Source organism: Silene latifolia, chromosome X, assembly GCF_048544455.1.
Source record: "Silene latifolia isolate original U9 population chromosome X, ASM4854445v1, whole genome shotgun sequence".
Classification (NCBI taxonomy): Eukaryota; Viridiplantae; Streptophyta; class Magnoliopsida; order Caryophyllales; family Caryophyllaceae; genus Silene; species Silene latifolia.
Genome location: NC_133537.1, coordinates 276,026,238 through 276,039,881, shown reverse-complemented (window position 1 = coordinate 276,039,881; position 13,644 = coordinate 276,026,238). Strand labels below are relative to the sequence as shown.

At 32.5% G+C, this 13,644-nt stretch overlaps 1 protein-coding gene across 1 annotated transcript in view; it reads left to right on the top strand.

The window, feature by feature from the left end:
* The window catches only part of LOC141620150 (protein FAR1-RELATED SEQUENCE 5-like), a 35,654-nt gene that overhangs the window by 21,287 nt on the left and 723 nt on the right, over positions 1 to 13,644 (top strand). Inside the window, exons 3-6 of the mRNA XM_074437093.1 lie at positions 1,193 to 1,512; positions 1,603 to 1,734; positions 1,998 to 2,751; positions 13,618 to 13,644. The exon at positions 13,618 to 13,644 is cut by the window's right edge and continues 24 nt beyond it. Of these exons, the coding sequence (XP_074293194.1) occupies positions 1,193 to 1,512; positions 1,603 to 1,734; positions 1,998 to 2,751; positions 13,618 to 13,644 (1,233 nt within the window). The remainder of the gene's footprint in view (positions 1 to 1,192; positions 1,513 to 1,602; positions 1,735 to 1,997; positions 2,752 to 13,617) is intronic.

The following is a 13,644-nucleotide window of genomic DNA, read 5'->3' as shown; positions in this document are numbered from 1 at the left end:
TGTTAGAAGTAAATCTTCATGCTGGGTTTTCATTAATTTGAGTTTTGAGTAGTATCAACGCATTCTGACAACATTTACATAAACACTTTTGCTATAGTTTTACATTTACACTTTTTAATTGTTATAGTCATCTTTTAATTGTTATTATTATAGCTTTAATTTGAGTTAACATTCTGACAACATTTACACTTTTGCTGACATTTACACTTTTAAACCATCACATTTACACTGCATTTCTGCTGACATTTACACTTACACTTTTGGATGTTTACTTTTGCTATAGTTTTACATTTACACTTTTTAATTGTTATAGTCACCTTTTAATTGTTATTATTATAGTTTTAATTTGAGTTAGCATTCTGACAACATTTACACTTTTGTTGACATTTACACTTTTAAAGCATCACATTTACACTGTATTTCTGCTAACATTTACACTTACACTTTTGGATGTTTACTTTTGCTATAGTTTTACATTTATACTTTTTAATTGTTATAGCCACCTTTTAATTGTTATTATTATTGTTATAATTTGAGTTAGCATTCTGACAACATTTACACTTTTGCTAACATTTACACTTTTACACCATCACATTTACACTGCATTTCTACTGACATTTACACTTTTGGTGTAGTTTTACATTTACACTTTTTAATTGTTATAGTCACCTTTGCATTTTTATTGTTATATTTTTTTTGTGAGTTAGCATTCTGACCACATTTACACTTTTGCTGACATTTACACTTTCAGAACAGCACATTTACACTTCGTTTCTGCTGACATTTACACTTACATTTTTGGATGTTTAAATTTACACTTACACTTTTGGGACATCATAATTTGGACATTTACACTTTTGGAATATTTACATTTATGGAACATTCCTTTTACATTTACACTTTATTTCGACTTACGTTTACACTTACACTTCATATCTGATGACATTTACACTTAAACTCTATGGACATTTACACTTACACTTCATATCTGATGACATTTATATTTACACTTACACTCTGTGCACATTTACAGACTTGCTAAAACAGAATGGAGTTCAACCTGACAGGCAGGAGCTGTGTAGGGAGGTCGAGAAGAGGTTTACACCGTACATCGGGCAGGAGTTTGGGGGGTTGAGGACGCGATGACTTTTTATAAGATATACGCCATTGCTTGTGGGTTTGATGTACGTAGGTACACAACAACAAAAATGGCGTGGCGGTGAGATCAAGTCAAAGCTCTTCGTCTGCAATCGAGAAGGTTTCGCTCAGAAGAAGCCCAGTAAAGATCGGGATGACGGACTGGTTGGGGGGAAGTTACAGAGGATATTCAGGGTCACTAGAGTGGGGTGTAAAGCAAGGATACGACTATATATGAAGAATGGTCTTTTATTAATTGACCGGTTCCACGAGGGTCACAATCACGAGCTTATCTCACTTAAGGACAGAGAGTTCCAGAAATTCTCGCGTAACATAACAGATTATCACAAGATGATAATCGTTTCGAACTCAAAGGTTTGTAATATATAATCACTCTCTATACTAAATAAATAATTCCATTCATGTTATATTTATACGACGTATCTGTTAATGATTGATTGGCAGCTGAAGATAGGACCAACAAAGACATACAGAATCTGCAAAGAACAAGTGAATGGATTCGAGAACATTGGAGCAAGCTTAAATGATTTTAAGAACTTCCATAGGGATGTTAAATGTTTCATTCACGAACGGATGGTCGGTTGTTTGTTGACCATTTCAAGGAAATAACTCAAACAAGAATAGGTTTCTACTTTGACTATGACCTTGACGATGATGGCGACCCTACGTAGGGCCATATGGGCGGACGGATCTTGCCGAGATAATTACAAAATTTTTGGTGATGCGGTGTCATTCGACCCAACTTACTCCACCAATAAGTATTCTATGGTATTCACACCATTCACAGTGTTGACCACCATAAACGATCCGTGACGTTACGTGGGGCTCTAATTGCAAAGGAAGATTATGAGTCATTTAATTGGGTTTTCAGCCGGTTTTTACAAGCAATGGGGGGTAAGGAACCCGAGTACATAATTACAGATCAGGACCCAGGTATTATCAAATCTGTCCCTCTTGTTTTCAAGACAGAGCGCCATCAGTTCTGTATGTGGCATATAATGAACAAAATGCCCAGTAAGTTTGGTGTCTCTAGGAGTGATTATAATGACTTCATGTGTAAAATTAATGACATTATATGGGACGATGAGCTTGAAGCAGCAGAATTTGATGGTATCTGGGAGCAAATAATTGAAGATCATGGTGTTGGCGTAAATGATTGGTTTGCAGATACATATGCTATAAGGGGACAATGGGTGATGGCGCATTGCAGAGACTTGAGGATGGCGTCGATTATGAGGACGACTCAAAGATCAGAGAGCGAAAATAGCTTTTTCAAGAGGTTTGAGCATAAGTCAGGAATATTGTTTGAGTTTTGGATGCGTTTTGAGAGCGCTATGGACCAACAAAGACATACACAGAAGCAGCTTGACAACATGGATAAGCACTCGTCCGCAGCGGCGTCAACACATCTGGCATTAGAGATTCATGCTGCAAAGGTGTACACCTATTCAGCTTTCCAGAAATTCAAAGAAGAAGCCATCTTCTCAATTGATACATGCAGAACAGGAGGTTTCACTGAGAGAGGCGAGCTAGAGGTAACTACTGTAAAAGATTCATCCAGAAAGAAGAATTTTGAAGTTGCATACAGTCCAGGTAGTTTACACTTCCTATACCTTAACATTTACACTTTTCTAGTTCCTAACATTTACACTTTTCCAGTTCATGACATTTATACTTCCTATTAGTTTACATTTACACTTCTAATAACTTAACATTTACACTTTACAATTCATGACATTTACACTTTACATCATATGACATTTACACTTTCTATACCTTAACATTTACACTTTTCCACTTCATGAGATTTACACTTTACAGTTCATGACATTTACACTTTACATCATATGACATTTACACTTTCTGTTTTTATCTCATTTAAATTCCTATAACTTAACATTTACACTTTACAGTTCATGACATTTACACTTTAGATTATATGACATTTACACTTTCAATGATATTACATTTACACTTCCTATACCTTAACATTTACACTTTTCCACTTCATGACATTTACACTTTATAGTTCATGACATTTACACTTTACATCATATGACATTTACACTTTCTGTTTTTATCTCATTTAAATTCCTATAACTTAACATTTACACTTTACAGTTCATGACATTTACACTTTACAGTTCATGACATTTACACTTTAGATTATATGACATTTAGGCCCTGTTCTTTTGGACTTAATTTCTGTTCTAATTAGTTTAGTTCGATTCACTCAATTGATTCATTCGATTCGATTCGATTCAATTGATTCGATTGATTGATTGAGTTCAGTTTATTTCAACATTACTATTATTATTCTTATTGATATTCTTATTCTTATTTTTATATTAATGTTATTATTATTATTATTATTATTATTATTATTATTATTATTATTATTATTATTATTATTATTATTATTATTATTATTATTATTATTATTATTATTATTATTATTATTATTATTATATTATTATTATATTATTATTATATTATTTTTATATTATTATATTATTTTTATATTTATTATATTACTATGATATTTATTAATAATTAATTCGTATTGTTTATATTATTATATTTATATTTAATACATTTATTATTATTATTATTATTATTATCATTATTATTATTATTATATTATATTTATTATTTTATTAATATATTTATTATTATTAATATTATTCATAACATATTTATTATTACTATTATATTTAATATTATTATATTAATAAGTTATTACTTAATATTTATTATTTTATTAATATACTCATTATTAATATTATTAATCACATATTTATTATTATTATTATTATTATATTTAATATTATTATGTTAATAAGTTATTATATTAGACCTATTATTATTATTATTATATTATTTATTTTTTGGTTATTATTATTAATATATTATATTATTATTAATAATGTTATCATTTATATTACTAATATATTATTATTATTGTTACTTTATTTATTATTATATTAATATTTTATTTTTTATATATCTTATTATATTATTATTCTTAGTTTATGTTAATATATTATTATTAATGAATAATATTATAATAATATTTATTATTATTATTGGTATTATTTTTATTATAATATTTATTATTATTATTATTATTATTATTATTATTATTATTATTATTATTATTATTAATAGTAATAGTAATAATAATAATAATAATAATAATAATAATAATAATAATAATAATAATAATAATAATAATAATAATAATAATAATATAATCTTTTTATTATTATTTCATTCGATTCGATTCGATTCACTTCTATTAAGTTTAGTTCATTCGATTCACTCCATTAAGTTCGATTCGATTCGATTCGATTCGATTCATACAATTTCAGTCCAAAAGAACAGGGCCTTACACTTTCAATGATATTACATTTACACTTCCTATACCTTAACATTTACACTTTTCCACTTCATGACATTTACACTTTACAGTTCATGACATTTACACTTTACATCATATGACATTTACACTTTCTGTTTTTATCTCATTTAAATTCCTATAACTTAACATTTACACTTCTAATAACTTAACATTTACACTTTACAGTTTATGACATTTACACTTCCTATTACTTTACATTTACACTTCTAATAACTTAACATTTACACTTTACAATTCATGACATTTACACTTTATATCATATGACATTTACACTTTTCCACTTCATGACATTTACACTTTACATCATATGACATTTACACTTTCTGTTTTTATCTCATTTAAATTCCTATAACTTAACATTTACACTTCTAATAACTTAACATTTACACTTTACAGTTCATGACATTTACACTTCCTATTAGTTTACATTTACACTTCTAATAACTTAACATTTACATTTTACAATTCATGACATTTACACTTTACATCATATGACATTTACACTTTCCATGATATGTCATTTACAGTTTCTTTTTTTATCTCATTTAAATTTCTATATAATCAGTGACACTATTTTTAACATTCACACTTACATGCTAGCTTTAATCGATGACACAGTACACGTAAAGCAAGTCATGCAGCTTATACGATGTTTAAAAGAACCTAATCCTATGCCGCCATATAATATGGATTTTTTCAAAGAAGTGGGATAAAGACTATACCGGAAGATTATGTTGTAAATAGATGGATGAAAGAGTATCTCCGATTAAGGATTTTCAATACTAATGGTGAAGAGACAGAAAACATGTAAGTCATCGATGAAAAACAAATTGCAATGTCAATAATGTGGTCAGAAGTTCATGAAGTTGTAGGGCTCCTTCGAGACAAAGGAGTAGGCGATGTTGACAAATTTTCCAACGTAATTAGGGCATTTAAACAAAGCGTTGTCACCATTAAGGAAGTGTTGAATAAAAATCAACAAATGGAGAAATTTCTGAATTGTACGGCATGTGAGGTAGTGACGATATTGCCACCAAAGAATTCAAAAACAAGGGTACCGGAAAAGATTCTTTGTCAGCCAAAACAAAAGCAATGGTGTTGGCTAGAAACCCAAACGTAAGTGTAAGAATTGCAAGAGAATGACAAATCACGACAAGAGGAATCGCCTAACCCCTTCTCAAACACACGCCATTGTGCGAAGGGTCGTCTGAACTAGAAGAGGATGAAGGAGAGGAGGAGGAAGAGCTGGAATCGAACAAGAATAGACGCGATCGTGACAAATGTTGCTCTATATATTTTGAGTGTGTAACTTAAAACTTTGATGTGCTATAACTGGAGCGAGCGATTAGGAATTGGTCTCATGGCAGCGTAACTTTGAACTGCAGTTGGTGTAACTTTTAGTAACACCAACATTAGAGTTACACTATCATAAGACCAAAATCTCCCTGTTTTATTAGATAGCCAAACATTGTGTTACTTGAACTTATTTTGGATTACTTATGTTATTTTAAGTAACAGTTACACATATTTTCAAGTAACTGGTGTTAACATTTACACTTGCCATGTCACCACATTTACACTTGCCATGTCACCACATTTACACTGAAATTCAATTTCAGTGTTTTACATTAACACTTTCAGTATGATAAAGTTTACACTGTCAATAATAGTTTCATCTGAATGAAACTATTCTTCAATTTCAGTGTTAACATTTACACTTTTAAGTGTGTTAACAGTTACACTTAAAGTGTAAATGTGACTAAATTGCAAGTGTGTTAACAGTTACACTTGCAATTTAGTCATAGACATCATACTTAGTAACCATAAACTCCTTCAACTCCGACGCCCTGAAAACATAAGAACCATCGCTGAAAGCCTCGAGAAATTCAGGAACATGTGAAAGCGGGAAAGTTCTGAGTTTAAGATGAAGCAGCCCCCAAATCCAATCCTCAGACAAATGGCTCGTTGAGCAATGTTAAGCTTACTAATAAGCTTGTGAAGCATGTTGGGGCGACACTTAACGGAAAAGAGGGGTAACTTGTGGTTGTTCTTCGTTTTCGTAGTTCTCCATCGATACCATCCGAATCGGAAAAAAAAGTACATAAGAAATGCACAATATCAATCAACCTATAACAGTCTACACATTTACATTTACACTTACTCTATCCTCACATTTACACTTCCAGTATCTTCACATTTACACATCCAATTTAGTCAGATTTACACTTTATTTGTTCACATTTACACTTCTCCTATCCTCACATTTACACTTCCAGTATCTTCACATATACACTTCCAATTTAGTCAGATTTACCCTTTGTTTGTTCACATTTACAATTCTCCTACCCTCACATTTATACTTCCAGTATCTTCACATTTACACTTCCAATTTAGTCAGATTTACCCTTTATTTGTTCACATTTACAATTCTCCTACCCTCACATTTACACTTCCATTATCTTCACATTTACACTTCCAATTTAGTCAGATTTACAATTTAAGTGTTCACATTTACACTTACTCTATCCTCACATTTACACTTCCAATATCTTTACATTTACACTTTCAATTTAGTCAGATTTACACTTTAGGTGTTCACATTTACACTTACTCTATCCTCACATTTACACTTTTAGTATCTTCACATTTACACTTCCAATTTAGTCAGATTTACACTTTATTTGTTCACATTTACACTTCTCATATATTCACATTTACACTTTCTATTTGTTCACATTTACACTTTTTTTGGTTCACATTTACACTTGGGCTGTCCTCACATTCACAGTCCCAATTACATCACATTTACAATCCCCAAAAACAGGCTCGATTGAAACCCTAACAAATACATTCACACTACCCATCAGTTCAAATTTACACTATCAATTTAATTAGCAATTCAAAGACTATAATATTTACACTACCCACTTAGAATTAAATTCAAACATGATAATGAATCAAAATGTTTATGGATAATCAAATATAATAAAAATCACATAAATTTAAGCATGCAATAAAATCATAAACTCATAAATAACAAAATACAAAAATGAAATAACCCCAATATAACAATTACGACTCAAGGATAATTTACAAATTTAAAAAATTACAACAAAGAAAAGAATAAAGGATGATCAATGAATTACCTTCAAAGTGAGGTAAAGAAACAAAGATAGGAACTACGAGCGTTTGAATGGGATAAAATATAGAGAAGAAAATGGATTTGTTGTATTTGGTAAGGAAGGGGATATGTAGAAAAGAAAATGGAAGAAATGTGAGATGAAAGATAAGATTTAGTAAGGACGGTTTTTTGAAATTATTAGAGGAGTTGTATGAGATAGTGGAGGGAAGTTGAATAACGTGCGTATGACTGATGGAGGAACAAACATGCAGAATTTAAACAGTGAGTCTATCACCCTAAGGAGAGAGGTAAATACTCTACATATTATTATAATGTTATAAGTTGCTTTTTGGTGTAATCTTAGCCATTCATCCTCACAATCTAAGGGCTCTAAATGGGACTTATGGACTTAATGACTTAAGGTGGACTCACTTGATCCTTCTTATATATATATATATATATATATATATATATATATATATATATATATATATATATATATATATATATAGAGAGAGAGAGAGAGAGAGAGAGAGAGAGAGAGAGAGAGAGAGAGAGAGAGAGAGAGAGAGAGAGAGAGAAAGATAGAGAGAGAGAGAGAGAGAGGGGGCAAGTTCAAATTAGTCCACCTAAAATGGTGAGTCCTTAAGTCCTAATCTAAGCCATTGATCTTCTAAGATTGATGGTTGAGATTTGAAACTTTTTAAATGAAACTTTAGTGTTTTATAAGTATAACTTTAATCTATAAGTGTAACTTTAATTCTTTACGATTGTAACTTTAATCTTTTATAGTCATTTTGTAAAAAAAAAAATTAAATTTATGTTATTCAATGTATTTTTAAATATAAATTTGATTTTTTGAATAAAACTTTAATGTTTTACGAGTGAAACTTTAATGCTTAAAAGTGAAACTTTAGTTTCTTTAGGTCATTTTTAATTATAAAAATTTAAATTTATATAATAATGTAATTTTGATCCATACTTATGTAATTTAACTGATTTAAAAGAAAAAATTTAATTTGTTACAAGTGAAACTTTAATGGTTAAAACTGAAACTTTAATTTTTTTAGGTCATTTTCCAATATCAAAATTAGAATTTATGTAATAACGTAATTATGACTAAATTTTGTATAATTTCACCATTTCAAATTTTAATGTTTTACAAGTGAAACTTTATTATTAACGAGAAACTTTAATTTTTTTAGGCAATTTCACTGATTTATAAATTAAACTTTAATGTTAAACGAGTGAAACTTTAATGGTATACGTTTGTAACTTTATTGCTTAAAGAGTCATTTTATATATAAAATTTTTATTAACTTTAATGGTATATGATTGAAAGTTTAATAGTATATGTTTGAAACTTTAATGTTTATCAAGTCATGTTCTCTACGGTTTATATTAACCACCGCCACTTTCACCTCCTCCACCATCAACCACCACCTTCACTTCAACAACACCACAACTAATCCGGTCCGACCTCATCCGAACCACAACCACCACCCCAACATCCCGCACCCAAACAATTTCAATCGAAAAAAAATCTGAAAATGCCCATAACCACCAACAACAATAACCTCCTTTCAGTCCTTTGTCGTCGCCACCAACAACAACAACAACCTGACAGCAACAAAAAAATGCAGATCTGAAAAAACGAGTCCAACCATGACTCTTCCAACCATAAACTTGCTTGATGCGAAAGGGAGAAGACGAAACAACCAATAACAAACACTATTTTTTAGATCTGAAAAAAAAAAAGCATAAGGGAGAAGACGAAGAAGTGGCTGTTGGTGTGGTGGTGTCGTGTTGTTGTGTCGGCGTGGTGGTTGTGTGTGGAAGTGATGAGTCGTTGTCAGGAGGTAGGCGGCGTGGGGATCAGGCGAGTCAATGGTGGTGGCGGCGTGGGCGGCTGCAAGAGGGAGAGTGACGGGTGGTGACAGCAGTGATGGTGTAGCTGTAGGCGTCGTTGTTGTCGATGGGGGCTGTTGTAGTTGCAGGTGGTGGCGGCGACGGACTGGTGGTGACGATGGTGGTGGAAACAAAGGGAGGAGGGAGAAGAGGAGAGAGGAGGGAGCAGACAGAATGAATGAGTGAGTGAGGATGTATTAGGGTTTGCTTGGTTTTATATCTCCCCTCTTTTTTTTTTTTTTTAATCTTAGCCATCCATTTTCTATGATCTAAGGGTTAGAAATAGGACTTAGGGACTCATCTAAGAGTAGAGGACTCACTTGAACCTAATTCTATATATATATATATATATATATATATATATATATATATATATATATATATATATATATATATATATATATATATATATATATATATATATATATATATATATATATATATATATATATATATATATATAGGTCGATCCTCCGGTGATAACCACCAACATAATGATAACCGTGAGAACCCTTACTAAATCATCATCAAATCTTATTCCGAAAGTTTTGATGGATCATTTACCCTTAGTTTAGTTTATTCAAACACACTTTTTAGCATACCTAAACAAAATTTATTGATTTTATTAACAATAAATAAACTTAATGTAAAAAAATACAATTGAGTATACTAAAATGGCTATCGATGCACTAAAACGAATATTAGGTGCATGAATATTGTTAGTTAAATGAAAATGAGTAGCAGATGCATGAAAATTAACAAAATGAAAGTCACTTTGATTTCCGTCAATAGTTTATACTTTTTGGACCAAGAAATATGTTATCTACCATAAAATTCAATGCCGAATCCAAATATGTCGTTATTTTTTAAAGAAAGTATCCGTAAGGTAGAGTTCTCACGGTTCTCATTATCTTGGTAGTTCTCACAGAATCTCAATTCTATATATATATATATATATATATATATATATATATATATATATATATATATATATATATATATATATATATATATATATATATATATATATATATATAATTAGGATCACATGAGTCCACCCTATCTTTTTTATTCCCGTGAGTCCACTTATGTATCACATGTTATACACAAAAATATCACGTTTTTTTTTTAAAAAAAAAAAAATCTTTTTTTAGTTTTTTTTTTCTTTTTTAAAAATCTAAGCTGTATTTATGTCACAGTAAAAGAGTATCACAAGTTATTTAAAATAATATTACACCTTACGATAAATAATATCACTCGTTGTACTACACAATATCACGAGTTATACTATACAATATCACACCACTGAACCTAATTCCGCCTTTCACCATCTTCATTGTCAGTCACAATACCTTCTTTATCGATGACCCCAACGGTGACGAGATCGCTGGCGTTCGTTATTCCGCCTGTACGTCAAATAAAACTACCATATTGGGAATGCATACACTCTATGGAAATTTACACCATAGCAGAGATTTCACTGAAGTTGTTGCCAGTATCTCCCAGTTACATCATTCAAATGTTACTGAGTTGGTTGGTTATTGCTCAGAACATAGGCAGCACTTGCTAATTTACGAGTTCCATAAGAATGGATCCCTGCATGACTTCCTACATCTTGAAGATGAATACAGTAAACCGTTGACATGGAACATCGCGTCAAGATCGCTTTGGGGAGTGCACGTGCTCTTGAGTATTGTGTATTTGGTTGCGATAATATGATTTTTGCTATGTCCACGACCATACCCACGCCTGCGATTTCTCCGACAATAAAGACGACACACACCTGTCACCTAACCCGTCGCACCCTCGTCGGACATCCACCAGCCACAACAAACTCTTGCCATTGCCGAACAAATCAGGCGCACCCCTTACCCCACACGATTCCGGCAATAGCGAACGAAAAATAAGAAATCTTCGACAAGCTCACCTTTACCAAAAAATTTTTGAAATTCTTTTTTTGTTTAGTAGATTTACATGAAGAGTGAGAGGCAGAAGGTATTTGTTGGTGGGAACAGACAAAAATGGTGGGAAAAGGGCGTAATGACGCGCCGACAACGTTCCTCGCCGTCAGTGGTTGCCGGAGTAAAGTAAGCTGTAAAAGAGGGAAAAAAGAGATAGGCGATCAGAGTTATTGAGTGACATTAGGCACGTCGAGGTTGGTTGTCGGTGGTGCGAAAGAAGAAACTGGAGTGGTCGGAGGAGGTACGCCGACAACCTCTCTCGCCGGCAGACGCAACAGTAACATCATGCGTGATTGTATCATTGTGAGAATTAATGAAAGGGAGGATAGCGTTCTATTAAATAGAAGACACCAATGGGGGTATTGTAACACCCCACGGTAATTGAAGAGGTCCAGTGATAGGCTTAAATGACTAGTGCTTAAAGGGATTGGAAGTACTACTCATATCAACAAAGTGCACTTTCTTTTATGGTTATCCATGCGAAAGAACTCCAAAGTTAAGCATGCTTGACTGGGAGTAGTCTTAGGATGGGTGACCTCCTAGGAAGGTTTCCAGGATGCGCATGAGTGAGGAGAAAATGCGCTATAAAGGACCCGTGTTGATCTGTGGGCCATGTACACAGCCTGGTGAGCAATCATAAGTAACCGCTCCCGACCCGGTTTAGACTGGGGCGTTACAAGTGGTATCAGAGCAACTCTGCGACCGTGTGGTGATCGGAGGCAGTGGTTATACGCTCCATTGTGATCACACACCTAGCGGGGGAGGATTCTGGGTTAGCGGTTATGCTCCCAGGCGCAACGAGGACGTTGCGTTCTTCAAGTGGGGGTGACTGTAACACCCCACGGTAATTGAAGAGGTCCAGTGATAGGCTTAAATGACTAGTGCTTAAAGGAATTGGAAGTACTACTCATATCAACAAAGTGCACTTTCTTTTATGGTCATCCATGCGAAAGAACTCCAAAGTTAAGCGTGCTTGACTGGGAGTAGTCTTAGGATGGGTGACCTCCTGGGAAGGTTTCCAGGATACGCATGAGTGAGGGTAAAATGCGCTATAAAGGACTCGTGTTGATCTGTGGGCCATGTACACAGCCTGGTGAGCAATCATAAGTAACCGCTCCCGACCCGGTTTAGACTGGGGCGTTACAGGTATGGTCGTGGACATAGCAAAAAAGTTAAAACCTGTACGTCAAATAAAATTACTGTGAAAGAAAAAAGTGATATTCTTGTATACATTGTGTGATACATAAGTGGACTCATGAGACGCAAAAATATAAAAATATAGGTGGACTCACCGGATCTTGCCTATATATATATATATATATATATATATATATATATATATATATATATATATATATATATATATATATATATATATATATATATATATATATATATATATATATATATATATAGAGAGAGAGAGAGAGAGAGAGAGAGAGAGAGAGAGAGAGAGAGAGAGAGAGGCGGGATCTCGTGAGTTTGCTCTTACGGTGAGTTGTGAGTTTGTGTGCTCACAAATCTCAGCCATTGAATAAAGGGAAATAGATGGCTAAGATTGATACACTAAACAAAATAAAAAAAATTGAACAGAAACATCCGCAGATCACTTTCCTCATCTATAATCTAAATAATCTAAATCTAGGAAAGCCATTAAAATCCTCTGATACATCTAAACAAAAAATCCAAATCACCATCAATACACTTTCCTCGTCTCCTCCAACTACCACAACTGATTCGACTTATAATCCCCATCAATACACCCATAGGAGACACATTGATAAAAGTCTCACTCGTAGAAAAAGACACATGAAGATTGATCATGATTGGTTTGACCAATAGTATTTAAACAAACCGTCAACATCCTGTCGATCATGATTGGTTTGACCAAGGAAAAAGAGGACATGCAAGCTGCCAGTAAGCAGGAATTCATTGCATCTCTAAGAAGGTGAGCATCTTTTCTATATTGCATAAATCATGTTTTGCGAGTTTTATGTCCTCTGGTATGATCTTATCGATTTCTGAAATGAAAATTTATTCTTGTACAGGAAAAGCAGTGGCTTCTCAAGATGCTC